Source organism: Scyliorhinus canicula, chromosome 3, assembly GCF_902713615.1.
Source record: "Scyliorhinus canicula chromosome 3, sScyCan1.1, whole genome shotgun sequence".
In the NCBI taxonomy this organism is placed as follows: domain Eukaryota; kingdom Metazoa; phylum Chordata; class Chondrichthyes; order Carcharhiniformes; family Scyliorhinidae; genus Scyliorhinus; species Scyliorhinus canicula.
In genome coordinates this window covers 72,359,480-72,386,941 of record NC_052148.1, presented here as the reverse complement: position 1 = coordinate 72,386,941, position 27,462 = coordinate 72,359,480, and the positions used below count along the sequence as shown (strand labels likewise).

At 46.7% G+C, this 27,462-nt stretch overlaps 1 protein-coding gene across 3 annotated transcripts in view; it reads right to left on the bottom strand.

Annotated features, from left to right (window-relative positions):
• The window catches only part of zfr (zinc finger RNA binding protein), a 135,396-nt gene that overhangs the window by 35,220 nt on the left and 72,714 nt on the right, over positions 1 to 27,462 (bottom strand). For all 3 annotated transcript variants that reach the window (XR_005459942.1, XM_038790705.1, XM_038790706.1), the window contains 4 exons: positions 10,730 to 10,849; positions 10,501 to 10,646; positions 1,124 to 1,262; positions 462 to 664 (listed from right to left, as the gene is read on the bottom strand). Coding sequence is in view for 2 of the 3 variants with exons in the window: in XM_038790705.1 (XP_038646633.1) it covers positions 462 to 664; positions 1,124 to 1,262; positions 10,501 to 10,646; positions 10,730 to 10,849 (608 nt within the window). In the remaining variant the exon portion in view is untranslated. The remainder of the gene's footprint in view (positions 1 to 461; positions 665 to 1,123; positions 1,263 to 10,500; positions 10,647 to 10,729; positions 10,850 to 27,462) is intronic.

Sequence of the window (27,462 nt, the reverse complement as noted above, 5' to 3'; positions counted from 1 at the left end):
TTTGCTAACATCATGATAATTTAACATGATACATGCATCAAAATTCTCAGTGTCCACAGAGATTTGCAGACATCAGAAGTGAACAATAATCAAATGAACAGCATAATCAATACTCACTCATTCATACTCACTCTTCCAACTTCTTCCATCGGGCAGGAGATACAGAAGTCTGAGAACACGCACGAACGGACTCAAAAACAGCTTCTTCCCCACTGTCACCAGACTCCTAAATGACCCTCTTATGGACTGACCTCATTAACACTACACCCTGTATGCTTCATCCGATGCCAGTGCTTATGTAGTTACATGGTATATCTTGTGTTGCCCTATTATGTATTTTCTTTTATTCCCTTTTCTTCCCATGTACTTAATGACCTGTAGAGCTGCTCGCAGAAAAATAATTTTCACTGTACCTCGGTACACGTGACAATAAACAAATCCAATCCAATAAAGTGCCATACCTATCTTTAATTGCATCTTTCTTCTCATCCTCTTTATTCTTTGGTTTATCTTGTTCCGTGATGCAGTCGGACACAAGTTTAAGAGCGCGTTCAGTATGCGATACTATCTTCTGGACGGCCTGCAGCTCCTCCTCGGTTGGATAGATTGCAGCATGCTTTGTCATAACGTAGCGATCATCCGATGAGTCTGGACGTCTGGGAGGCTGAGCAGAGGTCGAAAGATAGGTGTCAAAATAATGCATTTTGTTTGCTGCTGTTACATACACTGTATTCTACTACAACAGCCAGATTTGATCAGCTAGCAATCAAAAGCATATTTTAACATTTATTTTCTGAGTACCCAAACCACAATCTATCTTTACCAAAAAACAATTGCTACAAACCTCAATTTATTTAATAATTGCAGAAGTAATGAGCCGAGATGCAAAACTAATTGATCTTCCAGCAGCTCAGTAGACAAGTACAGGTGGAAGTTCAAAACTAGCATGCAAAGACAGGAAGGGTATATTTCAATTTGGATAACCAGTTCCAGATAATGCACAGATTACAGAATCTGTCTTTCCAATTCCGTGAATTCCAACTCATTTCAGTCCTCAAATGTATTTTTTAAAAATCTACACTTATTTATCAAATGAGCTTAATCTTTGTGGAAACCAACATACCAGTGGCCCCTGGGGTTGCATCATTCCTGGTCGAACACCAAGTAAACCTGGTGGATATCCATCAGCCATTCTGCGACGGTCATCCCAGTAGTGGTGTTCCTCTTCCATTCTCCTCCAGTAGATGTCCTCTTCATAGCGCCTGAAGAAAACAAAAATCTTGCTCTTTAGTCACCCTACAAAAAACATACAAAAGTTATGGAATACTTTCACCTTATTGAGGATATCCTCAACCAGTCAATTAAAATACTACATCATATGTTTGAGAATAGCTATGCTAGGAGTGGTGAGGTTATTCTCAAATATGTTCATTTTCAGACACATTTCAGCAAGGGACAAAATTCATCCAAAGTATCTATGATAATTCGCAAGTTTCTCTGTCAGGACTGTTTGAAATGGTCAGTTTAAGAGAAGTTTCTATCAGTGGCCATTACCTGACGCACACAGAAGAACATGGGAGTGCACAGAGGGCTGAAACACATGGCACACTTTAAAAAGATTTGTTCTTGGGATGTGAATGCTGTCAAAGCCAGCATTTGGTGCACATCTCAAATTGTCCCTGCGGTGGTGGTGGCGAGCCGCTTTCTTGAACCGTTGTACCTACAACAGCTGGGCTGCAAAGTTTTGTTTGGAAGGAAATTCCAAGATTTTGACTCCGCAACAACGAAGGAATGGTGATATACAGTTACACCCGGTTTTAAGTAGTCTCACGTAGAGTCATTTTGTTATTAAGCAGTCAGAAAATGGCTATCTATTAAGTACTACATGTCCCATTGTAAAGTAATGAACTAAGTGCAAAGGTCTTTTGTAACCATCTGTATAGATATTGGCTGGGTGAATCAATGAATGGGCTCTTTCCCCATTCGCTAGAAGTTTGGCTGAGATTTTGTTCTCTTCCCTACCCAAAACATTGGAACATGCTCCTCCTATCGGCAGTGAAGAACACATTCTTCTGGATCCACACTAGGATCTCTGCACCTTCCACAACAGTGACAGTGCCAGGGGAGAAGTAGCCCATGGCCATTTGCACTTGACCAAGTAGTCCATTGCTCAATGTGTTTGCAGCCAATATTCTTCCAAGGGTTTGGAAAGTGCTGCCGAAATAGCCTTAGCAAGTGCTGCTGCCGGCCGTTCGTGGTGGCGTTTGGAGTGGAGAACAAAAACAAAGAGAGTGAAGAACCGGCAAAAAAGTGAGAATGGTGCTTCTTGGAGGGGAATTTGCAGATAGATGTTCCCATGCAGCTGATGCCCTTATGGACGTCTTGTCGGAGTTCCTCGATCTGCTTGAAATCTATCCCATTTAGCACCGTGTTAATTCCACACAACATGATTGAAGGTATCTGCAATACAAAGACAGGACTTCACCTCCACAAAGATTGTGCAGGGGTCACTCCTATCAATACTGTCATGAACAGATGCATCTGCGACAGTTAAATTGAGGATAGGGTTAAGTAGATTTTTCCCTCTTGTTGGTCTCTCCCACAGATCTGGTCTAGCAGCTATGTCCTTTAGGACTGGTCACCTCAGTTGGTAGTGGTGCTACAGAACCACTTTTGGCAATAAGACTTTGAAGTTCCCCACCTAGAGTTGATTCTGTGCCTTTGCCACCCTGAGTGTTTCTTCCAAGTGGTGTTCAACATGGAGGAAGACTCATTCATCAGCTGAGGAGAGGATGATAAGTGGTAATCAGCAGGATGTCTTGCCTTGCCCATATTTGACCAGATGCATTGAGATCTCATGGGGTCGAGTTATGTTGAGAATGTACAGGAGGGAACTCCCTCCTGATTGTATGCGACTGCGCTGCCACCTCTTGTGGGTTTGCCTAACAGGAGGACAGGACATATCCAGGGATGGTGGTGGTTTGTCTGGAGCGTTATCTACAAGGTATGATTCTGTGAGTATGACAATGCCAGGCTATTGACTGGTCTGTGGGATAGGTCTCCCAAATTTGGCACAAGCCCCCAGATGGTCATACAGAGGACTTTGCAAAGTTGACAGGGCTAGGTTTGCTATTGTAGTTTCCAGCGCCTAAGTTAAAACTACAATGTCTGTCTGGTTTCATTCCTTTTTGTAGACTTTGTAGCGACTTGATACAACAGTGGCTTGCTAGGCCACAAAGAGTCAACCACATTGCTGTGGGTCTGGACTCACACATAGGCCAGGCCAGACCAAGTAAGGACATAAGATGGAAAGAATGGGATAGAGATGACATGCGAAGGATGGAATGCTATTGGACAAAGGCACTGATATGCTGGGATTGGTTAAGTGTGTCAAAATGGGAGAGACAATTTTTCAAATGCTATTTTTTGTGCTGAGAATAAATATTCATTGGGTTTGAATGGGAAAGCATTATAAAAAACATCATGAACATATCAGCAGTGATTCTATAGATGAAGAGAATAATAACACCGATACCCTCCAGAATTTCACATTGATTTATTTATTCTTTCATGGGCATCATCAATTGTGAGCCACTGCCTTCGTCCATTGCAGACAAACCAACAGCACTGTTAGAAAGGGAGCTCTTAAATAATGTATATATTCTGTGGCTTTGCATCAAGTAAAACATTGCACTGACCAACCATTTAAAATATACTATGCCCCCAAATCAGAAAATTAAACAAACACAACAAGGTACTGCACAGATATGGTTCATCCAGATTTTAGAACAAAAAACTGCAGAGTGCTACACAATCTAACTCCAATGGGCAAGCCACCATGCAAATTTAGACTCAACAAAGGAGCAAGTAGAATCCTGAACAAAAACTGCAAAATACCAGGGAGTCAGTGGTGTAGTGGTATTGTCACTGGGCTAGTAATCCAGAGACCCAGGGTAAAGCTCTGGGGACCTGCTTGCGAATCCCATCACGGCAGGTGACAAAATTAGAATTCAATAAAAATCTGGAATTAAACGTTTAATGATGACCATGAAACCATTGTAGATTGTCGTAAATACCCATCTGGTTCATGAATGTCCTTTAGGGAAGGACATCTGCCATCCTCACCTGGTCTGACCTACATGTGACTCCAAACACTCTCTCACCCCCATAACCCACGGGTCATCCGACACCACAAATATTGCCACCTCTGAACTCAGGACCACCATCACACCCAGCACCCAAGAACACCTGGCAGAACTCCCTCAATCTTGGACATGCCCAGAACATGTGGATGTGATTCATGGACAAACCCCCCCACCCCACACACCACCCACACCTATCCTCTACCCCCGCAAAGAACCTACTCATGTGTGCAGGAAGTGTCTCCAGTTACAGCTCCTGGAAGTTCGAGTTTCAGAGCTGGAGCGACGGCTGGAGACATTGTGGAGCATCCGCGAGGAGAGCATGGTGGATAGCAGGTACAGAGAGGTGGTCACACCACAGGCTCAGACTCCGCAGGCAGGAAGGGAATGGGTGACCACCAGGCAGAGCGAGAGCACGAGGCAGGTACTGCAGGAATCTCCTGTGCCATTCCCCTGCAGAACAGATATAACATTTTCGATACTGTTGAGGGGAATGGCCTCAGGCGAAAACGGCAACACCCAAACTCGTGGCACCATGGTTGGTTCTGCTGCAGAGGGATGGGGTAAAGTGCAATAGTTACAGGGGATTCAATTGTAAGGGAAATAGACAGGCGCCTCTGTCGCCGTAAACAAGATTCAAGGATGATATGTTGCCTTCCTGGTGCTAGGGTCAAGGATGTCTCAGAGCGGGTACAGGACATTCTGGAGGGGGAGGGTGAACAGCCAGTGGTCGTGGTAAACATCGGTACAAACGGCATAGGTAAAAAAAGGGATGAGGTCCTAAAAGCAGAATACAGGGAGCTAGGAAGGAAGTCAATAAATCGGACCTCAAAAGATAGTGATCTCAGGATTACTACCAGTGGCATGTGCTAGTCAGAGTAGAAATGACAGGATATTTAGGATGAATACGTGGCTGAAGAGGTGGTGTCAGGGGAAGTGTTTCAGATTCCTGGGGCTTTGGGACCGGTTCTGGGGGAGTTGGGACCTGTACAAATGGACTGGTTACTCCTGGGCAGGACTGGAACTGATGTCCTATTTGCTAGAGCTGTTAGGGAGGGTTTAAACTAATATGCCAGGGGGATGGGAACCTATGCAAGGAGTCAGAGAAAGAGGGAGCAAGACAAAAACAAAAGGTAGAAAAGTGAATAAGAAAAGTGATAGGTGGATAAACCAAGGGTAAAATTCAAACAGGGCAACAGAGAAAAATATTGGGAGCACGACAAACAATGTGAAAAAGACAAACTTAAAGGCTCTGTGCCTTAATGCACAGAGCATTTGCAATAAAGTGGATGAACTAATCATGCAGATAGATATAAATGGGTATGACGTAATTGGGATTACAGAGACATGGCTGCAGGGTGAACAGGGATGGGAACTGAATGTCCCAGTGTTTCCAGTATTTAGGAAGGACAGGCATAAAAGAAAAGGTGGTGGCATGGCACTGCTGGTTAAAGAGGAAATTAACACAGTAGTTGGAAAGGATATTAGCTCTGACAATGTGGAATCTGTATGGGTAGAGTTGAGAAATACCAAGGGACAAAATACATTAGTGGGTGTCATATATAGACCCCCAAACTGCAGTGGTGAGGTTGGGAATGGCATTAAACACAAAATAAGAGATGCATGTAACAAGGGAATATCGGTGATCATGGGTGATTTTAATCTTCACATAGATTGGGCAAATCAAATTAGCCACAATGCCGGAGAGGAGGAATTCCTGGAGTGCATACGGGATGGTTTTCTTGACCAATATGTGGAGGACCCAACTAGAGAGCAGGCCATCTTAGACTGGGTACTGTGTAATGAGAAGGGAATCATTGCCAATCTGGCTGTACGGGACTGCTTGGGGATGAGCGACCATAACATGATGGAATTTTTTATCAAGATGGAGAGTGAAGTAGTTGATTCGGAGACTAGGGTGCTGAATCTTACTAAAGGGAACTATGAGGATTTGAAGCGTAAGTTGGCCTTGATAGTTTGGGGAGAGTTACTTAAAGGGATGACAGTGAATAGACAATGGCAAACATTCAAGGAACGCATGGGAACTCTACAGCAACTGTTCATTCCTGTCTGGCAGAAATGCAAAGGGGGTAAGAGGGCCAATTTATGGCTTACAAAGGAAATTAGAAATCGTATCCGATCCAAGGAAGAAGCATACAGATTGGCCGAGAAACATAATAGGTCTGAGGATTGGGAGCAGTTTAGAATTCATCACAGAAGGACGAAGGGACTGATTAAGAAGGGGAATGTACAATGCGAAAGGAAGCTTGCAGGGAACATAAAGACTGACACTAAGAGTTTCTACAGATATGTGAAGAAAAAGAGATTGGTAAAGAGAAATGTAGGCCCCCTACAGACAGAAATAGGGGAATGCATAATAAGGGACAAAGAAATGGCTGAGCAATTGAATACATACTTTGGTTCTGTCTTCACAAAAGAGGATACAAATCAGATACCAGAAGTGCTGGAAAATGAAAGGTTTAGTGAGAGGAAGAACTGAGGGAGATCAACATTAGTAGAAAAATGGTGCTGTGAAAATTGATGGGATTGAACGCGGATAAATCCCCAGAGAATCTGCACCCCAGAGTGCTTAAGGAGGTGGCTCTAGAAATAGTGGACGCATTGGTGGTCTTCCGGGATTCTCTCGACTCTGGAACTGTCCCTGCAGATTGGAGGGTAGCTCACGTCACTCCAATATTGAAAAAGGGAGGTAGAGAGAAAGTAGGGAATTATAGACCAGTAAGCTTAACATCGGTAGTGGGGAAAATGCTTGAATCCATTATCAAGAACTTTATAGTGGAACATTTAGAAAGCAGTGGCAGGATCAGTCAGGGTCAGCATGGATTTATGAAGGGAAAATCATGCTTGACAAATCTGTTGGAATTCTTTGAAGAGGCAGCCAGTACAGTCGACAAGGGGGAGCCAGTCGATGTGATATATTTGGACTTTCAGAAGGCGTTTGACAAAGTCCCACATAAGAAATTACTGTGCAAAATTAAAGCGCATGGGATTGGGGGAAATGTACTGAGGTGGATAGAAAACTGGTTGGCAGAGAGGAAAGAAAGAGCAGGGATTAACGGGTCCATTTCAAATTGGCAGGCAGTAACTATTGGGGTATCACAGGGATCGGTGCTGGGAACCCAGCTATTCACAATATATATTAATGATTTGGATGAGGGAACAAAATGTAACATCTCAAAATTTGCAGATGATACCAAGTTAGGCAAGAGGGTGAATTGTGACGAGGATACTGGGATCCTGCAGCATGATCTGGACAGGTTGGGCGAGTGGGCAAACCAATGGCAGATGCAGTATAATTTGGATAAGAGTGAGGTTATTAAACAGGAAGGCAGATTACTACCTGAATGGTTGTAAATTCGGAGAGGGGAGTGTGCAGCGGGATTTGGGTGTCCTTGTGCACCAGTACAGTAAGCATGCAGGTGCAGCAGTTGGTAAAGAAGGCTAATGGTATGTTGGCTTTCATTGCGAGAGGTTTCAGTATAGAAGCAGGGATGTGTTGCTGCAATTATACATGACCTTGGTGAGGCCATACCTGGAGTATTGTGTGCAATTTTGGTCTCCTTCTCTGAGAAATGTTTTTGCTCTCAAGGGAGTGCAGCGAAGGTCTACCAGACTGATTCCAGGGATGGTGGCACTGCCATATGAGGAGAGATTGACTCGGTTGAGATTTTTCTCGCTGCAGTTCAGAAGAATGAGGGGGTTCTCATAGAGACTTATAAAATTTTAACGGGACTAGACTGGGTAGATGCAGGGAAGATGTTACAAATGATGGGTGTGTCCAGAATCAGGGGTCACAGCCTGAGGATTCAGGGTAAACCATTTCAGACAGATATATTCAAGAGGCGGCTAGATATAGCACTTGGGGAGAATGGGATCAAAGGTTATGGTGAGAAAGCAGGATTAGGCTATTGAGTTGGATGATCAGCCATGATCGTGATGAATGGCAAAGCAGGCTCAAAGGGCCAAAAGGCCTCCTCCTGCTCCTATCTTCTATGTATCTATGTAAGTTTGCTGCCGACACGGCCGTAGTGGGTCGGATCGCGAACAACGAGGAGTCAGAGTACAGGAGGAAGATAGAGAACCTAGTGGAGTGGTGTAACGACAACAATCTCTCCTTCACCGTCAACAAAACTAAAGAGCTGGTCATGGACTTCAGGAGGCAAAGTATCGTACACACCCGTCTGCATCAATGGTGCAGAGGTGGAGATGGTTGACAGCTTAAATTCCTAGGTGTGCACATCACCAACAATCTGTCCTGGTCCACCCATGTCAACCAAGAAAGCACAACAACCCCTACACTTTCTCAGAAAAATAAGGAAATTCGGCATGTCCACATGGACTCTTTCCAACTTTTAAAGATGCACCATAGAAACCATCCTATCTGGCTGCTTCACAGTCTGGTCTGGCAACTGCTTGGCCCAAGACCGTAAGAAACTACAGAGTCGTAAACACCACCCAGACCAACACACAAACCTGGCTCCCATTCATTGACTCTGTCTACACCTCCTGCTGCCTGGGGACAGAGGGCAGCATAATCAAAGACCCCTCCCACCTGGCTCACTCACTCTTCCAACTTCTTCCATCGGGCAGAAGATACAAGAGTCAAGGAACACGCACCAACAGATTCAAAAACAGTTTCTTTCCCGCTGTTACCAGACTCCTAAACGATCCTCTTATGGACTGACCTGATCTCTCTCACATCGTTTCTACAGAGTAGTACTCCTGTATGCTTCACCCGATGCCTGTGTCTCTGTATTTATATTGTGTATTTTATGTTTGCCTATGTATTTTCTTTTCCTGTATGGAATGATCTGTCTGAGCTGCAAGCAGAACAATATTTTTCACTGTATCTCGGTACACCTGACAACAAACAAATCCATCCATCCATCCATTAATAGAACTCATCAATTGCTGCATCGGCAGTTCCACCTCCATCATTTTCCTAACTTGCACTGCGCCACGAGTCTCCTCCATCTCCTGGGCCAGGACTCTCACTGACTTTAACCAGGTTTGATACCCCGTAGACATTCCAATCCGGGGGAGAAACAATCACCTTCCACTTTTCTTATACTTTATCCCATTAATCGGGTAAAAAGGACCAAAACTTGACACCTCGAGGCAGAAGCCACCTAGTGTGCGACCAATCAGACCATGGCCATCACCGGAAGTCTGATTTGAAAATTCTAACATCAATATTAGCCCACAGAGAAAATTGAATAACTAAGGTTATACACTCAGATCAAACTGGACATATAACAGGGTGTTACTCTGGAGACGATTTCCGCTGGCTCCTGAATATCACAACATGCCCAAAGTAGTGGTGAAAAGGTCATGATTTTATTTATAAACAGCGATAAGGCGTTTGATCAAGTGTCATGGGTGGTAGGTGGCACGTGGCACAGTGGTTAGCACTGGGATTGCAGCGCTGAGGACCCGGGTTCGAATCCCGGTCCTGGGTCACTGTCCATGTGCAGTTTGCACATTCTCTCTGTGTCTATGAGGGTTTCACCCCCACAACCCAAAGATGTGCCGGGCAGGAAGATTGGCCACGCTAAATTGTCCTTGAATTGGAAATAAATAAATAAATGGCTACTCTAAATTTTATTTTATTTTTTAAAAATTTTTTTAAGTGTCACGGGTGTATCTATTTTAGGCTTCAGTGCGCCTGGGGTTTGAACCTAATTTTGTGAAATTCATCCAGATTCTTTATTCCCGCAGGCCTCTGATAGAGCAAATGGTCATATATTTGTAGCCTTCCAATAATGGAGGGGGACAAGACATTGTTATCTTCTGTCCCTCCTTCGCAATATGTATAGAGCCCTTAGCACAAATGGTGAGAGACAATAAGAACATAAATGGTGTTATAGTTGGGGAAGATTATTATATGGTGCCGATGTACTGCTATACTTATCAGATCCTTCATCAATATTTTACCAGAGAGTATTAAAAAGTTTGGCTATTATTTCGGGTATAAAGTTAACATTGATGAAACTGACGCAATGGAGATAAGCGGACAGATCCCATAAGACCATAAGATATAGGCGCAGAATTTAAAGGCACTTTGTGTCTTAATATAGATGTGGCTGTGGAGGAGAAGTCACTGAGTGCCTTTAAGACAGAGATTGATAGGCTCTTGATTAATAAGGGGATCGCAGATTACGGGGAGAAGGCAGGAGAATGGGGATGAGAAACATATCAGCCGTGATCGAATGGCAGAACAGATGTGATGGGCCGAATGGCCCAATTCTTACATTTTCATAACTTTTAAGACCCTTGGAATTCCTGATAAATGTACAAATTCATAGTAGCAGTTTACTCAAAATGATCAACTGATTACCTCATTTCCATACGCCAGCGCTCCTCTTCTTCTCTCCGTCTCCAATATTCTTCCTTCTGCATTTGCTTTCTCATTTTTTCTTCTTGGATTTTTCTTGCTCTGATGCTGGGCTTTACTTCAACTTGTAATTCAGGATTAACCTTTTTCTTATTTAGAAGGAAGGAAGAAATATTTCACTCCACTGTTGAAACCTAGTTGATGGCTAATCTTTTTTTGACTCGATACTTACCTTATACTGCAGCCGATGTCTTCTCCCTTTCAAGTGCATTTCCTTTGCATTAGGGTCATTGAAACTGCATTCACACAACTTACAGTGGAAACGAATCACTTTGCCTTCATCATTTCGAACCTTTTAAAAGACAGAAAAGATTAATTTAAGAAATAAATCTTGATATTTTTGCTAGAAGCTACTTTGGCATGAGAAAGCTCAAGGTTCTTGCACAAAAGCGCAGTCTCCCAAGTTTCCAGCATCTTTGTCACCCTGTGCAATGGGCTGAATAAGGAACAGCATATAAAATAGTAGCAAGAGGAGGCCATTGGCCCTTCACGTCTGCTCAGTCATTCATTATCATGGCTGATCATCCAACTCAATAGCCTAATTCCACTTTCCCCCATATCCTTTGATTCCCTTCACACTAAGTGCTCTATCTAACTGCTTCTTGAAAACACAATGTTTCGCCCTCAACTACTTCCTGTAGTAACGAATTCCACAGGCTCACCGCACTCTGGGTAAAGAAATTTCTCCTAATCTCTGTCCTAAATCATAGAATTTACAGTGCAGAAGGCGGCCATTTGGCCCATCGAGTCTGCACCGGCCCTTGGAAAGAGCACCCCACCCAAGCCCATGCCTCCACCCTATTTCCGTAACCCAGTAACCCCACCTAACCTTTTTGGACACTAAGGGCAATTTATCATGGCCAATCCACCTAACCTGCACATCTTTGGACAGTGGGAGGAAACCGGAGCACCCGGGGAAAACCCATGCAGACACGGTGCGAACGTGCAGACTCTGCAGTGACCCAAGCCGGAAATCGAACCCGAGACCCTGGAGCTGTAAAGCAACTGTGCTAACCTCTGTGCTACCCTATAGATAAATGATCTACCCATATCCTCAGACTGTGAACCCTGGTTCTGGACACACCCACCATCAGGAACATCCTTCCTGCACCAACCCTGTCTAGTCCTCCCTCATGCATATTCTAAACTAACCAAATTTTTTGAGGAAGGACACAAGAGTTAGTTATTTTTTATAAACATTTTATTGAGGTATTTATGGTTTTACAACAACAACAAAATAAACAATGTACACAAAATTATAAACATACTGCAAAAGCCGTCTTCCTCCCTCACAGGTCCCACCTTTACTAACCCCCTACTCTAAACTAAGCTAACCCCCAGCCCGCCCGCCCCCTTCTGCTGACGGTTAATTTTCTGCAAAGAAGTCGACGAACGCCTGCCACCTCCGGGCGAACCCTAACATTGACCCTCTCAAGGCAAACTTGATTTTCTGCAAGCAGAGAAGGCTAGCCATGTCAGTTAGCCAGGTCTCTATCGTCAGGGGCTTTGGGTCCCTCCAAGCTAATAGAATCCATCTCCGGGCTACCAGGGAAGCAAAGGCTATAACGTCTGCCTCTTTCTCCTCCTGGATTCCTGGGTCTTCCGATACTCCGAAAATCACCACGTCTGGACTCATTGCCACCCTTGTTTTTAACACTTTGGACATGATATCCACAAACCCCTGCCGGAAACCCCTAAGCTTCAGGAATGCCCAGAACACATGGACATGGTTCGCTGGCCCTCCCGCACACCTTGCGGACCCATCTTCTACCCCAAGAACCTGCTCATTGGGTCACTGTCATGTGAGCCCGGTGAACGACCTTGAACTGTATCAGGCTCAGTCTGGCACATGTTGTGGACGCGTTGACTCTACTCAACGCATCCGCCCAGAGGCCATCCTCTATCTCTCCTCCCAACTCCTCTTCCCACCTGTGTTTTAACTCCTCGGTCTGCGTCTTCTCTAACCCCATGAGTTCCTTGTAAATGTCAGAAACCCTCCCTTCTCCCACCCACTCTATCCCCCTTGGTGGTAGGAGTGGGAAGGTTGAGACCTGCCTGTGTAGGAAGTCCCACACCTGCTGGTACCTAAATTCGTTTCCACTCGCCAATCCAAATTTCTCCTCCAGCTCCCTTAGGCTACAAAAGCTCCCCTCAATAAACATATGCCCCAACCTCTCAATCCCAGCTCTCTGCCATCTCCGGAAGCCTTCATCCAGCCTTCCCAGGGCAAACCAGTGATTATTACAGACTGGAGACCACACCGATGCTCCCTCCGCTCCCACATGCCTCCTCCATTGCCTCCAGACCCTCAGGGCCACCACCACCACGGGGCAGAGGTGCTGTTATCAACACCCCAAAACTGGTGCCCTTGCATGAAGCCGCCTCCACACGCTCCCATACCTACCCTCCCCCCACCACTCTGATCATGGCTATATTTGCCACCCAATAATTACTAAAGTTCGGCAGCACCAACCCGCCCTCCCAGCGGCTCCGCTCAAGCATCCCTTTTTTTGTTTTACTCGCGGGGTCTTACCCGCCCATACAAAGCCAGTGATTACCTTATTGGCCCGTTTAAAGAAGGACCGTCGAATAAAGATGGGGAGGCACTGAAACAGAAACAGGAATCTCGGGAGGACCGTCATTTTCACTGTCTCTACCCTCCCTGCCAGTGACAACGGGAGCGCTACCCACATTCCACATTGTGGATAGCACAATTGCTTCACAGCTCCAGGGTCCCAGGTTCGATTCCGGCTTGGGTCACTGTCTGTGCGCAGTCTGCACATCCTCCCCGTGTGTGCGTGGGTTTCCTCCGGGTGCTCCGGTTTCCTCCCACAGTCCAAAGATGTGCAGGTTAGGTGGATTGGCCATGATAAACTGTCCTTAGTGTCCAAAATTGCCCTTAGTGTTGGGTGGGGTTACTGGGTTGTGGGGATAGGGTGGCGGTGTGGGCTTGGGTAGGGTGCTCTTTCCAAGAGCCGGTGCAGACTCGATGGGCCGAATGGCCTCCTTCTGCACTGTAAATTCTATGATTCGGAAATCGTCCTTCATTTGGTCTACTAGTCGGGCTAAATTTAGCTTGTGTAGTCGTTCCCATTCCCGTACCACCTGGATGCCTAGGTATCAAAAGTTTCCCCCTACCACCCTAAACGGCAGCTCCCCCAATCGCCTCTCCTGCCCTCTTGCCTGGACCGCAAACATCTCACTTTTCCCCATATTTCGTTAATACCCCGAAAACCGGCCAAATTCCCCAGAATTCTCATAATTTCTTCCATCCCCTCTAGTGGGTCCAAAACATACAGGAGGTCATCTGCGTAAAGCGAGACTGAGTGCTCCACCCCCCCACCACCAGCCCCGAGGCTCTCAGCGCAATTGCCAGCGGCTCTATTGCTAACGCGAACAACAGTGGGGAGAGGGTGCATCCCTGTTCCGTCCCCTGATGCAGCCTGAAATAGTCCGACGTTGACCTATTCGTCCATCCGCTCGCAACAGGAGCCTGATACAACAACCTGACCCAGTCAATAAAGCCCCGCCCAAATCCAAACCACCCCAGTACCTCCCATAGATATTCCCATTCCACCCAATCAAAAGCCTTCTCTGCGTCCATTGCGACCACTACCTCCACATCCCTACCTTCTGGGGGCATCATAACCACATTTATTATGTTGGCCGCCAACTGCCTACCCTTAACAAATCCCTTCTGGTCCTCCCCAATCAAGTCCGGAACACAGTCCAATCCCAGAGGACAAGATTTTGGCCAGCAGTTTAGCGTGCACATTTAATAGGGATATCGGCCTGTAGGACCCACATAGCTCCAGGTCCTTGTCCCGCTTCAGGAACAATGAGATCATGGCCTGTGACATAGTGGGGGGAAGCACTCCATGCTCACTTGCCTCATTGAATGTCCTCATCATCAACAGAGGCCCCAATATCCCAGAATTCTTTTTATAAAAGTCCACTGGGTGCCCGTCCGGCCTGGGGTTTTACCCGACTGCATGGCCTTCAGGCCCTCTGCTATCTCTTCCAACCCGATCGGGGCCCCCAGCCGTTCTACCAACAGCCCCCTCCACCTTCGGGAAATTCAGCCCCCCTAAACAGTGCCTCCGGCCCAGCTGGGGGTTCCAACCCATACAGCCTACTGTAAAACTGCTTGAACGCTTTATTCACCCCTGCTGAGTCTCCAACCAGGTTCCCGTCCCGGTTCTTTACTTTCTCTATTTTCCTGGCTGCCTCCCTCTTTCTAGGCTGTTGCGCAAACATTCTGCTGGCCAGCTCCCCATGCTCATAGATTTGCCCCCCCTCCCTCCCCTCGCCTTCCTCACCTGCTCTACCGCCCTCTACAAGCCAAACTCAGCCTGTAGCCTCCGTTGTTCCCTTAGTAGCCCTGCCTCTGGGGTCTCCGCATACCTACTGTCGACCGTCAATATCTCCTTTATCAGTTAGTCTGTCTCTGCTCTGTCTGCCTTCTCCCTATGGGCCCGTATCAAGATCTGCTTCCCTCTAACCACTGCCTTCAAGTCTACCAGACCACCTCCGCTGAAACTTCACCTGTGTCGTTGACTTCCAGGTAGTTCTGAATACATTTCCTCAGCCGCCCCCGCACACCTCTTCATCAGCTAAGAGTCCCATGTCCAGCCTCCAGTACGGGCGCTGGCTACTCTCCTTGCTAACCTGCAGGTCAACCCAGTGCGGGGCATGATCTGAGACAGTAGAGCCCCGTTCAAAATTTTTAAAAAATCAATCCGGGAGTACATTTTATGTACGTGTGAGTAGAAGGAGAATTCCTTCACTCTCGGTTGCCCAAATCTCTATGGGTCCACCCCCCCCCAATCTGCTCCATAAACCCCTTTAGCTCCTTTGCCATTGCTGGCACCCTGCCTGTCCTTGAGCTCGACCAGTCTAACCCAGGGTCAATAACTGTGTTAAAGTCCCCTCCCATGATCAACTTTTGCGAATCCAGGTCCAGGATCATCCCCAACATCCTCTTTATAAACTCCACATCATCCCAATTTGGCGCGTACACATTCACCAGTACCACCGGCAACCCCTTCAGCTTCCCACTGACCATAATATACCGACCTCCCATATTCTTCCCGCCTCAAATACTACTCGCTTCTTAATCAGGATCGCGACCCCTCTAGTCTTCGAGTCCAGCCTCGAGTGAAAAACCAGTCCGACCCATCCCTTCCTTAATCTAATCTGATCAATTACTCTAAAATGTGTCTCGTGTATTACCACGTCCGCCTTCAGTCCTCTCAAATGCGTGAACACGTGTGCCATCTTAACCGGCCCATTTAGCCAGCTCACATTCCATGCGATCAGCCTGATTGGGGGGCTCAGTAACCCCTCCCCCCCCCCCAAACCAATCTTCGCTGATCAGCCATCACCTTTCTTTCTTTTAAAAAAAATTTAGAGTACCCAATTCATTTTTCCAATTAAGGGGCAATTTAGCGTGTTCAATCCACCTACCTTGCACATCTTTGGGTCGTGGGGCAAAACCCACGCAAACACGGGGAGAATGTGCAAACTCCACATGGACAGTGACCCAGAGCCGGGATTGAACCTGGGACCTTGACGCCGTGAGACTGCAGTGCTACCACTGCACCACTGTGCTGCCCCAACCATCACCTTTCTTGGGCCACGCATCCACCGTCTCGCCCCCAGGCAGCCTCCGCCCCCGACTTCCTTTCTGTCACACAGCAAATGCCCCTCCCCAGTCAGCAGAACATTTCCCCCCCCCCCCCATATCCCATCTAGTAACAGCACTATGTAAACCAACCCCTTCAACAAGCATAACATCTGCTCACCACCACACTGTGCTTCTGTGAGCTCGCCCACCCAGCTAGCTTGGTGACCCCTGCCCAGGGCGCCAGACATTCTCCCACCTATTGTTCCCTCCCCTCCTCCGACACACATATTCAAAAGAAAAGCAATCCCAACACAACTGCCCGAAGAAAAACACAAAAAAAACAAAGAAAAGATCAAACAGAAGATCCAACATCTAACAAACACACCTCCATCCCCCATCAGGGCAAATGTAAACTTTAACTCACTCAGCTGTGCAACAGGCCCCAAATCAATACTGAAGACATTACAAATAACGTCCAAAAAAACAAGAAACTTTTTTTAAAACATGAGCGCTGCAGCAAAGTTCAAAGACCTCAATCCGCCACCAGTCCTTTCCTTCTAGCGAAGTCCATCGCTTCCTCGGGCGACTCAAAATAAAAATTGTGCTCCTCATACGTGACCCAGAGACGGGCCGGATACAGCAATCCAAACTTCACCTTTTTCTTAAAAAGGGTCGACTTCATCTGATTGAAACCCTCACTTCTCCTGGCCATCTCTGCACTCAGACCCTGATAGATCCGCAGGATTTACAACTCCGTGTCTGCTTGGCCCACCGTAAAAAAACGCTCCTTGTCCAAGTACCTGTGGAATTGCACCACCATTGCCCTCGGGGGGGGGGGGGGGGGGGGTCCCCCAACTCGCGGCTTCCTCACGAGCACTCACTGGCCGCCCCCAAGGGTTGGGAAAACGTCCCATCCCCCAGCAGCTTCTCGAACATGCCCGCTACGTATGCCCCAGCGTCTGCTTCTTCGGACACCTCCGGGAGACCGACGATTCTCAAGTTCTGCCAGCGGGATCTATTTTCCAGGTCCTCCACCCTCTCCAGGAGCCTTTTCTGCTGGTCTCTTAGCATCCCCACCTCCAACTCCACCGCAGTTTGATGTTCCTCCTGCTCAGCTAGCGCCTTCTCTGCCTTTGGATTGCCCGATCTTGGGCATCCAATCTAAGTTCCAGCCGCGCAATCGATTCCGATTTCTGCTTGGCGAAGCCCTCCTGAATAAACTGCATCAGCTGCTCCGTCGACTGCTGGGTCGACAAGCCAGGACTCCAGTCATCCACCATGGTTTCTCCCGCTGCAACTTCAGCCCAAGCCTTCTCTGTTCGTCTATTTCTTCCTTTGCGAGCATTTCTAGTCCGCCTCTCCATGCACCGATGTACAAATCCAGTGCACAATTGCCTCTACCATCAATCTACCGAATCAATGCCAATTTTAAAAAAAATTGGGGGATAAGGTCCAAAGGTCTGACCTGAGCGGGAGCCACCAAATGTGCGACCTACTCCTTCATAGCCGCCACCGGAAGTCCACAAGAGTTAGTTTTTGATCAACAAACTACATCTGCACACAAAATTGGCCAACAATCCAACCCAGTTAGCCAGAATGAATCAACTTAGCAATCCGCTTGTGCAACATTATAAAGCAGGACTGTACTCATGATTGCACCACCTTGGAGAAACACATATCAAATACCTCTAAGCTTTAAAACCAATAAACATATCCGTGGAGACTTGAGGGCAAGGAGCAAGGAATATTCATTCTACTCATGTGCACAAGGCATACTCCAGGATGATTTTTTTAATACTGGACAAAACATTGTTGGCGTAGTATCGGACCATGTGCCTCATTGGCGAGACCTACAGGTGAACATGGGAAATTCTCAGCGCCCACAGTAGATGCTAGAAGCAGGGCTGTTAGCAGACGACAAGATATGTGAGCGAGTGAGGGAGGCCATTCGGGGGTATATAAAAACCAACGACACGGGAGAGATCGCGGCTGTGGTGGTGTGGGAGACATTGAAAGCAGTCATCAGAGGGGAATATATTTCGATTCGGACCCAGAGGGAAAGGGCTGAACGGGCGGAGCTGGACAGGCTAGTAGGAGAAATCTTACATGTGGATAGGAGATATGCAGAGTCTCTGAATGAGGAGCTCCTGAAGGAGCGTCAGAGACTTCAAATGGATTTTGCACTCCTTTCCACAGGCAAGGCGGAGGGGCAGCTGACGAGGGTAAAAGGGGCAGTATAGGAATGTGGGGAGAAAGCATGCAGGATGTTGGCACAGCGGCTGAGGAAGCAGGAGGCGGCGAGAGAAATAGAGAAAATTAAGGATGTGAGGGGGAAAGTAGTGAGGGACCCAGGGGGCGGTTAATGACGTGTTTCGTGAATTCTATAGTCATTTATACGAGTCGGAACCCCCTGCGAGGGAGAAGGGAATGAACCAATTCCTGGAGAGGCTAGAGTTCCCGAAGGTAGATGAGGAGCTGGTGGAAGTCTTGGGGTCCAAATTGGGCTCGGTGAAGTGATAGACGAATTCGGGGCAATGCAATCATGTAAGGCCCCGAGATCTGAAGGATTCCCAGTGGATTTTTATAAAAGGTTTTTGGGGCTAGTGGGACCGCTGTTAGTTATCACGCTATCACAGACATCAATCTCTTTCATCCTGAAGCGAGACAAGGACCCCGGAGAGCTGTGGATCGTACAAACCAATTTCCATTTTAAATGTCGATGCTAAATTACTGGCAAAGATCTTGGCCACCAGAATAGAGGACTGTGTCCCGGAGGTATCGGGGGAGGATCAGACAGGATTTGTGATGGGCAGGCACCTGACGTTCAATATTAGATGCCTTCTTAATGTCATAATGATGCCAGCTGAAGGGAGTGAGGCTGAGGTGGTGGTAGCCATGGACGCCGAGAAGGCTTTCGACCGGGTGGGATATTTCAGGGAAGTTTGGGTTCGGGCAGGGATTTGTGGACTGGGTCCGGCTGTTATAGCAGGCCCCGGTGGCAAATGTGAGAACCAACCAAACCCAGTCAGAATATTTTAAATTTTGGGAGAGGGACAAGGCAGGGATGCCTGCTCTCCCCATACCGTTTGCCCTGGCCATAGAGCCTTTAGCAATGGCCCTTCGAGCATCAAGTGCGTTGGGGGGGGGGGGGGGGGGGGGGGGGGGGGGTAGTGAGGGGGGTGGAGCACAGAGTTTCTCTCTCTGCAGATGACTTTCTGCTTTATGTTACAGACCCGGTGGGGGGGATGTCCGAAATTATGGAGATACTGGGAGAATTTGAGCGATTTTCAGGCTACAAGTTGAACACGGGAAAGAGCGTGATGTTTGTGATCCAGGCATGGGGCAGTAAAGGAGACTGAGGGAGTTACCTTTTAAAGTGCTGGTGCGGAGTTTTAGATATTTAGGGATTCAAGTGGCTAAAGAATGGGGGCAGCTCCACAAGTTAAATCTGGGCAAAGTGTTCGACCAAATAAAAAGGGATTTCCACAGATGGGACATGCTCCCGCTGACGCTAGCGGGAAGGGTCCCAGACAGTGAAAATGACACCCAAGACTGCTTTTCTTTTTTCAATAAGAAGTCTTACAACACCAGGTTAAAGTTAAACAATTCTTTTTTCAATGCCTTCCAATTTTTGTCCCAAAGGCTTTTTTTTTTAGAAAAACGTGGCAATTACAGGTTTGGTGTGGGCAGGGAAAACCCGTGAGTAAAGTGGGCACTCCTGGAGCAGGGTCGCAGAGAGGGGGGCCTGGCCCTCCCGAGCTTTATTAATTATTTAATTTATTTATTTATTTTTTAAAAATTTAGAGTACCCAATTAGTTTTTTCCAATTAAGGGGCAATTTTAGGATGGCCAATCCACCTATCCTGCACATCTTTTGGGTTGTGGGGGCGAAACCCACGCAAACACGGGGAGAATGTGCAAACTCCACACGGACAGTGACCCAGGGCCGGGATTCGAACCCGGGTCCTCAGCGCCGCAGGCAACAATGCTAACCACTGTGCCACCGTGCTGCCCTAGCTTTATTAATTATTACTGGGTGGCCAACATATCGATGGTCAGGAAGTGGGTAGTGGGGGGAGGGGTCGGCCTGGGAGCGAGTGGAAGCAGCATCCTGCAAGGGTACGAGTTTGGAGGCCTTACTAGTGGCCCCCTGGCAGCTCAAAGGATGTGGGGGCAATGGAGGCAGTACATGGAATTGGAGGGGGCATCAGTGTGATCTCTTATTTGTAACAATCACCAGTTTGCCCCGGGTGGGCTGGATGGGGACTTCAGGAGGTGGCAGCAGGCAGAGATCAAGAGATTTGGGGATTTATTTATCCAGGAGGGCATTCCGACCTTGAAGGCATTAGAGGAGTTTGAGCTACCCCAATGTACGAAGGCAGGTTCCTAGCTTTCCTCGTCTCCTCCTGAGGGGACTACAGGATAAGGTAATGTCAAAAAATGAGGTTGGGGGGGGGGGGGGGGGGGGGAAAGGAGGGGGCGCGGTAGCACAGTGGTTAGCAGTGTTGCTTCACAGCGGCAGGGTCCCATGTTCGATTCCTGGCTTGGGTCACTGTCTGTGCAGAGTCTGCACGTTCTCCCTCAGTTTGCGTTGGTTTCCTCCCACAAGTCCCAAAAGACGTTCTGTTAAGTAATTTGGTCATTCTGAATTCTCCCTCTGTGTACCCGAACAGGTGCCGGAATGTGGCGACAAGGGGATTTTCACATTAACTTCATTGCAGTGTTGATGTAAGCCTACTTATGACAATAAAGATTATTATATCTTTGGGTTGTGGGGGTGAAACCCATCCAGATATTGGGAGAATGTGTAAACACCACACGGACAGTGACCCGGGGCCAGGATCAAATCCAAGTCCTCGACTTTGTGATGCAGCAGTGCTAACCACTGCGCCGCTGTGCCGCCCAGGATCTCAGTTTAAGGACGCGTTCAACACAAGTATGCATTCTACGTTTGGCGTATGCGGATGACTGCTGCCTCACAGCGCCACGGACCCAGGTTCGATCCTGGCCCCGCGTCACTGTCCGTGAGGCGATTGTACATTTTCCCCATGTCTGCATGGGTCTCGCCCCCACAACCGAAAGCTGTGCAGGGTAGGTGGACTGACCACTCTAAATTGCCCCTTAATTGGAAAATAATTGGGTACGCTAAATTTTTTTTTAAAAATGCACTATAGGTTGACACTTCAGTGAGTTACTGAGGCAAGTGATTTATTTTGGATGAGACAATAAACTGAGGTACTGTTTGCCTGTTCGGGAAGCACTAACTGAAGAACAGCAACTAGCTGACGTGTTATATTAAATAACATATTTGAAAAGCCCAAGGCCAAAACCATAGGCTTCAACCTGGAAGTGGTTTTCAGTCCTCATATGATCATACGGATCTCTGGTCAGTCTCGGTACAGGGAAAATAACTTCATGTTTCATCTATGCACACCCTTTCAAAGTTCAAAATGCGAATGACTGTCAATTGCAATTGCTATTTCAAATATTCCAACAATCTACAGGTCGAGTGGTTTTTGAAAGCAGTTCTGATTTTAAAGAAAGAAAATGGAAGTGAAGGGGAGAAACGTATCCATATAATTTTAGTGTTCCTATAAAAAGAGACATATTTCTTATCTCCCCAACAATTTAGCCTCCTTGTCCCCACTACCCACAGGTGGTGAATCTTTCCTGCGATAAAGAAACATAGATTTTGGTACCTCACCCAGAGAGCGAGGAAGTGTCAGAGTAAAAGACAGATACATTCAGTTAGATCCCAAACAATAGGAAAAAAACAAGTTTAGTTTTCGGTCATCCTGTAACCAAAATTAAAGAATTTCTTGCTGACATTTGAAAATGCCAATGGCTTTAATGTTCACCATGGGAACCTGGATTGTAGTTTTAGGGTACGGGAGATTGAGAGTATAGAGGTCAGGAGCACAGATTTGACTTCGCAGGAGAGTGCCAGTGTTCAGGTAGGTGGTTTGAAGTGTGTCTACTTCAATGCGAGGAGTATACGAAATAAGGTAGGGGAACTGGCAGCATGGGTTGGTACCTGGGACTTCGATGTTGTGGCCATTTCAGAGACATGGATAGAGCAGGGACAGGAATGGTTGTTGCAGGTTCCGGGGTTTAGGCGTTTTAGTAAGCTCAGAGAAGGGGGCAAAAGAGGGGGAGGTGTGGCGCTGCTAGTCAAGAATAGTATTACGGTGGCGGAAAGGATGCTAGATGGAGACTCTTCTTCCGAGGTAGTATGGGCTGAGGTTAGAAACAGGAAAGGAGAGGTCACCCTGTTGGGAGTTTTCTATAGGCCACCTAATAGTTCTAGGGATGTAGAGGAAAGGATGGCGAAGATGATTCTGGAAAAGAGCGAAAGTAACAGGGTAGTTGTTATGGGAGACTTTAACTTTCCAAATATTGACTGGAAAAGATATAGTTCGAGTACATTAGATGGGTCGTTCTTTGTACAATGTGTGCAGGAGGGTTTCCTGACACAATATGTTGACAGGCCAACAAGAGGCGAGGCCACATTGGATTTGGTTTTGGGTAATGAACCAGGCCAGGTGTTAGATCTGGAGGTAGGTGAGCACTTTGGAAACAGTGACCACAATTCGGTGACCTTTACGTTAGTGATGGAAAGGGTTAAGTATACCCCGCAGGGCAAGAGTTATAGCTGGGGGAAGGGCAATTATGATGCCATTAGACATGACTTAGGATGTGTAGGTTGGAGAAGTAGGCTGCAAGGGTTGGGCACACTGGATATGTGGAGCTTGTTCAAGGAACAGCTATTGCGTGTTCTTGATAAGTACGTACCAGTCAGGCAGGGAGGAAGGGGTAGAGCGAGGGAACCATGGTTTACCAAAGAAGTGGAATCTCTTGTTAAGAGGAAGAAGGAGGCCTATGTGAAGATGAGGCGTGAAGTTTCAGTTGGGGCGCTTGATAGTTACAAGGAAGCGAGGAAGGATCTAAAGAGAGAGCTAAGACGAGCAAGGAGGGGACATGAGAAGTCTTTGGTAGGTAGGATCAAGGAAAACCCAAAAGCTTTCTATAGGTATGTCAGGAATAAAAGAATGACTAGGGTAAGAGTAGGGCCAGTCAAGGTCAGTGGTGGGAAGTTGTGTGTGGAGGCTGAGGAGATAAGCGAGATACTAAATGAATACTTTTCGTCAGTATTCACTCAGGAAAAAGATAATGTTGTGGAGGAGAATGCTGAGACCCAGGCTATTAGAATAGATGGCATTGAGGTGCGTAGGGAAGATGTGTTGGCAATTCTGGACAAGGTGAAAATAGATAAGTCCCCGGGGCCTGATGGGATTTATCCTAGGATTCTCTGGGAAGCCAGGAAGAGATTGCTGAGCCTTTGGCTTTGATTTTTATGTCATCATTGGCTACAGGAATAGTGCCAGAGGACTGGAGGATAGCAAATGTGGTCCATTTGTTCAAGAAGGGGAGTAGAGATAACCCTGGTAACTATAGGCCGGTGAGCCTCACGTCTTTTGTGGGTAAAGTCTTGGAGAGGATTATAAGAGATACGATTTATAATCATCTAGATAGGAATAATATGATTAGGGATAGTCAGCATGGTTTTGTGAAGGGTAGGTCATGCTTCACAAACCTTATCGAGTTCTTTGAGAAGGTGACTGAACAGGTAGACGAGGGTAGAGCAGTTGATGTGGTGTATATGGATTTCAGTAAAGCGTTTGATAAGATTCCCCATGGTCGGCTATTGCAGAAAATACGGAGGCTGGGGATTGAGGGTGATTTAGAGATGTGGATCAGAAATTGGCTAGTTGAAAGAAGACAGAGGGTGGTGGTTGATGGGAAATGCTCAGAATGGAGTTCAGTTACGAGTGGCGTACCACAAGGATCTATTCTGGGGCCGTTGCTGTTTGTCATTTTTATAAATGACCTAGAGGAGGGCTCAGAAGGTTGGGTGAGTAAATTTTCAGACGACACTAAAGTCGGTGGAGTTGTAGACAGTGTGGAAGGATGTTGCAGGTTACAGAGGGACATAGATAAGCTGCAGAGCTGGGCTGAGAGGTGGCAAATGGAGTTTAATGTAGAGAAGTGTGAGGTGATTCACTTTGGAAAGAAAAAGAGGAATGCGGAATATTTGGCTAATGGTAAAATTCTTGGCAGTGTGGATGAGCAGAGGGATCTCGGTGTCCATGTACATAGATCCCTGAAAGTTGCCACCCAGGTTGATAGGGTTGTGAAGAAGGCCTATGGTGTGTTGGCCTTTATTGGTAGAGGGATTGAGTACCGGAGCCATGAGATCATGTTGCAGCTGTACAAAACTTTGGTACGGCCGCATTTGGAGTATTGCGTACAGTTCTGGTCGCCTCATTATAGGAAGGACGTGGAAGCTTTGGAACGGGTGCAGAGGAGATTTACCAAGATGTTGCCTGGTATGGAGGGAAAATCTTATGAGGAAAGGCTGATGGACTTGAGGTTGTTCTCGTTAGAGAGAAGAAGGTTGAGAGGTGACTTAATAGAGGCATACAAAATGATCAAAGGGTTAGATAGGGTGGACAGTGAGAGCCTTCTCCCACGGATGGAGGTGGCTAGCATGAGGGGACATAGCCTTAAATTGAGGGGTAATAGATATAGGACAGATGTCAGAGGTAGGTTTTTTACGCAAAAAGTGGTGAGGCCGTGGAATGCCCTACCTGCAACAGTAGTGAACTCGCCAACATTGAGGGCATTTAGAAGTTTATTGGATAAGCATATGGATGATAATGGCATAGTGTAGGTTAGATGGCCTTTAGTTTTTGACTTCCCATGTCGGTGCAACATCGTGGGCCGAAGGGCCTGTACTGCGCTGTATCGTTCTATGTTCTATGATCAAGAACTTGGTTTTAGGTCATATTGAAAAAATGGCACCTGCAACAATATAGCAATAAAAAGTATTATCTGAGAATATGTGCTCAACTCCAAGAGCGAGATGATTCAGAACTGTGTGCACCATGACTCCCAGCACTATGATTATTCATGTGGTAGATTTTTGAGTGTTAGCTGGGAAAATCTCAGTGACATCCAATCATAGAACATAGTGCAGAAGGAGGCCATTCGGCCCATCGAGTCTGCACCGACCCACTTAAGCCCTCACTTCCACCCTATCCCCGTAACCCAATAACCCCTCCAAACTTTTTGGTCACTAACGGCAATTTATCATGGTCAATCCACCTAACCTGCACGTCTTTGGACTGTGGGAGGAAACCGGTGCACCGGGAGAAACCCACGCAAACATGGGGAGAACATGCAGACTCCGCACAGACAGTGACCCAGCGGGAAATCAAACCTGGGACCCTGGCGCTGTGAAGCCACAATGCTCGCCACTTGTGCTACCGTGCTGCCAATCCATTCATATCTAATGCCTATATTTGCATACTTCCAGTACTGGTTGTGAAATTCAAGCAGCAAAACTGAATGCAACATCAACATCCCTACCACTCCACTAGTCAGCCAGTCCTGCAAAGGATCAAGATTGGGAACTTTCTGGTGCACATTGCTCAGCTACCCAAAATATAAACTGAACAGATAAAATGTTAAAAGGAATGCTGTTAGGAAAACAAAGGTAGTTTCAAGGGACTTATATTTGTACTGGTAAACATTTGCAATAGGTATAGTTTAAGTGGATTTATTTAATGTTTCTGTGCCTTGAAGGTAAGAGCCTATAGTTAGATTCATGATAGACAAAAGGTATGTGTGGGAGTTGGGTAAGTTTCAACTGTGTTTCTTTTGTGCTTAGAGAGAACTGCGTGTGAATAAATAAATAAAAGAGCCTATAGTTAGATTCATGCTAGACAAAAGGTATGTGTGGGAGTTGGTTAAGTTTCAACTGTGTTTCTTTTGTGCTTAGAGAGAACTGCGTGTGAATAAATAAAGGTGGGTGTTGCTTAGCAATTGGAGCCTTGTAAGGTAGAGAAGCTTATAAGTTTTAGTTCAGCTAATTTGTGGACAGTTGGAGATAAATAGTGAGAGAGAAAGCAGCTCTCACAGCTAGAAAGTTGATTCAGAAGACTAGAGAGGGAACAACTCAGCTTTGCTGGAAGAAAAGCATACAACAGAGTAATGGTTAAGAAAACAAGTGCGGAGATCTGAAGAGCAGCTAGTTATGGAAACTAAAGAAATTAGTAGAAGTTTCCAAGAAGCCTGAGATTAGAGAACTGTTCAGTAAAGACACACAAAGCTAAGAACAACAAAGAACAGTACAGCACAGGAACAGGCCCGTTGGCCCTCCAAGCCTGCGCTGATCACGTGTCCTATCAAAACCAACCGCCTATAACCTTCTATACCGTCTGTTCATGTGTCTATCCAGATACATCTTAAAGGTCGCTAACGTATCTGCCTGAAACACCTCACTCGGCAGTGCATTCCAGGCCACCACCACCCTCTGTGTAAAAACTTCACCCGCACATCTCTACTGAACCTATCTCCCTTCACCATGAACGTGTGCCCCCTTGTACTGATCACACAAGCATATCTAGGGTGTTCTGTTGAAATACTTTTCAGTTTCAGGTGGGGATTCACACTTGGGGAGTCATGCCGAAACAAACTAAATGCTCCTGATCTTGGCTTGGGCTGTCATGTGCAGGCTATATCTCACAGGCTATATCGAACACATCTGGGAGGATGATGCACTCAAACCAGTCTCAACCTTCACCAGTGAGAGATCTGCACTTTAATGGGTATGCGGGAGCAGAGTGCCTCACCCATTCTCCTGTTTGGTACACGTTGGGGGCACTGTTGGCAGGAAAGGACACACAACATGATTCAAAATGTTCCAGGCTCAATGTAATAATGTCTTTGGCAACATGTATGTTTGGGCATCAGCTTACAGGGGGTGATAGTGTACACTACACCTCCTGCTGCCTCTCAGCGCCACAGCCCTGCGTTCACATTCTGGCCTTGGGTGACTGTCTGTTTGGAGTTAACACGTTCTACCAGTGTCTGCGAGTGTTTTCTCCGGGTGCTCCGGTTTGCTCCCACAGTTCAAAGACGTGCAGGTTAGGTGGATTTGGACGCTAAATTGTCCTTCGTGTCCCACAGTCCAAAGACATGCAGGTTAGTTGAGGTTACAGGGTTGTGGTGTGGGGGGGGGGGGGGGGGGGGGGGGGGGTGGACTGAGGCAGGATGAACTTTCAGTGCAGACTCGATGGGCCGAATTGCCTCTTTCTGCATTGTAGCAGTTCCAAAATCTCAACAGTTTACTTTTTACATATGCATAAAGTATGAATACAAATTAGATTTACTCCCAGTTAATATTTCACATTGCTATACATAGAAGAGTTTCATTA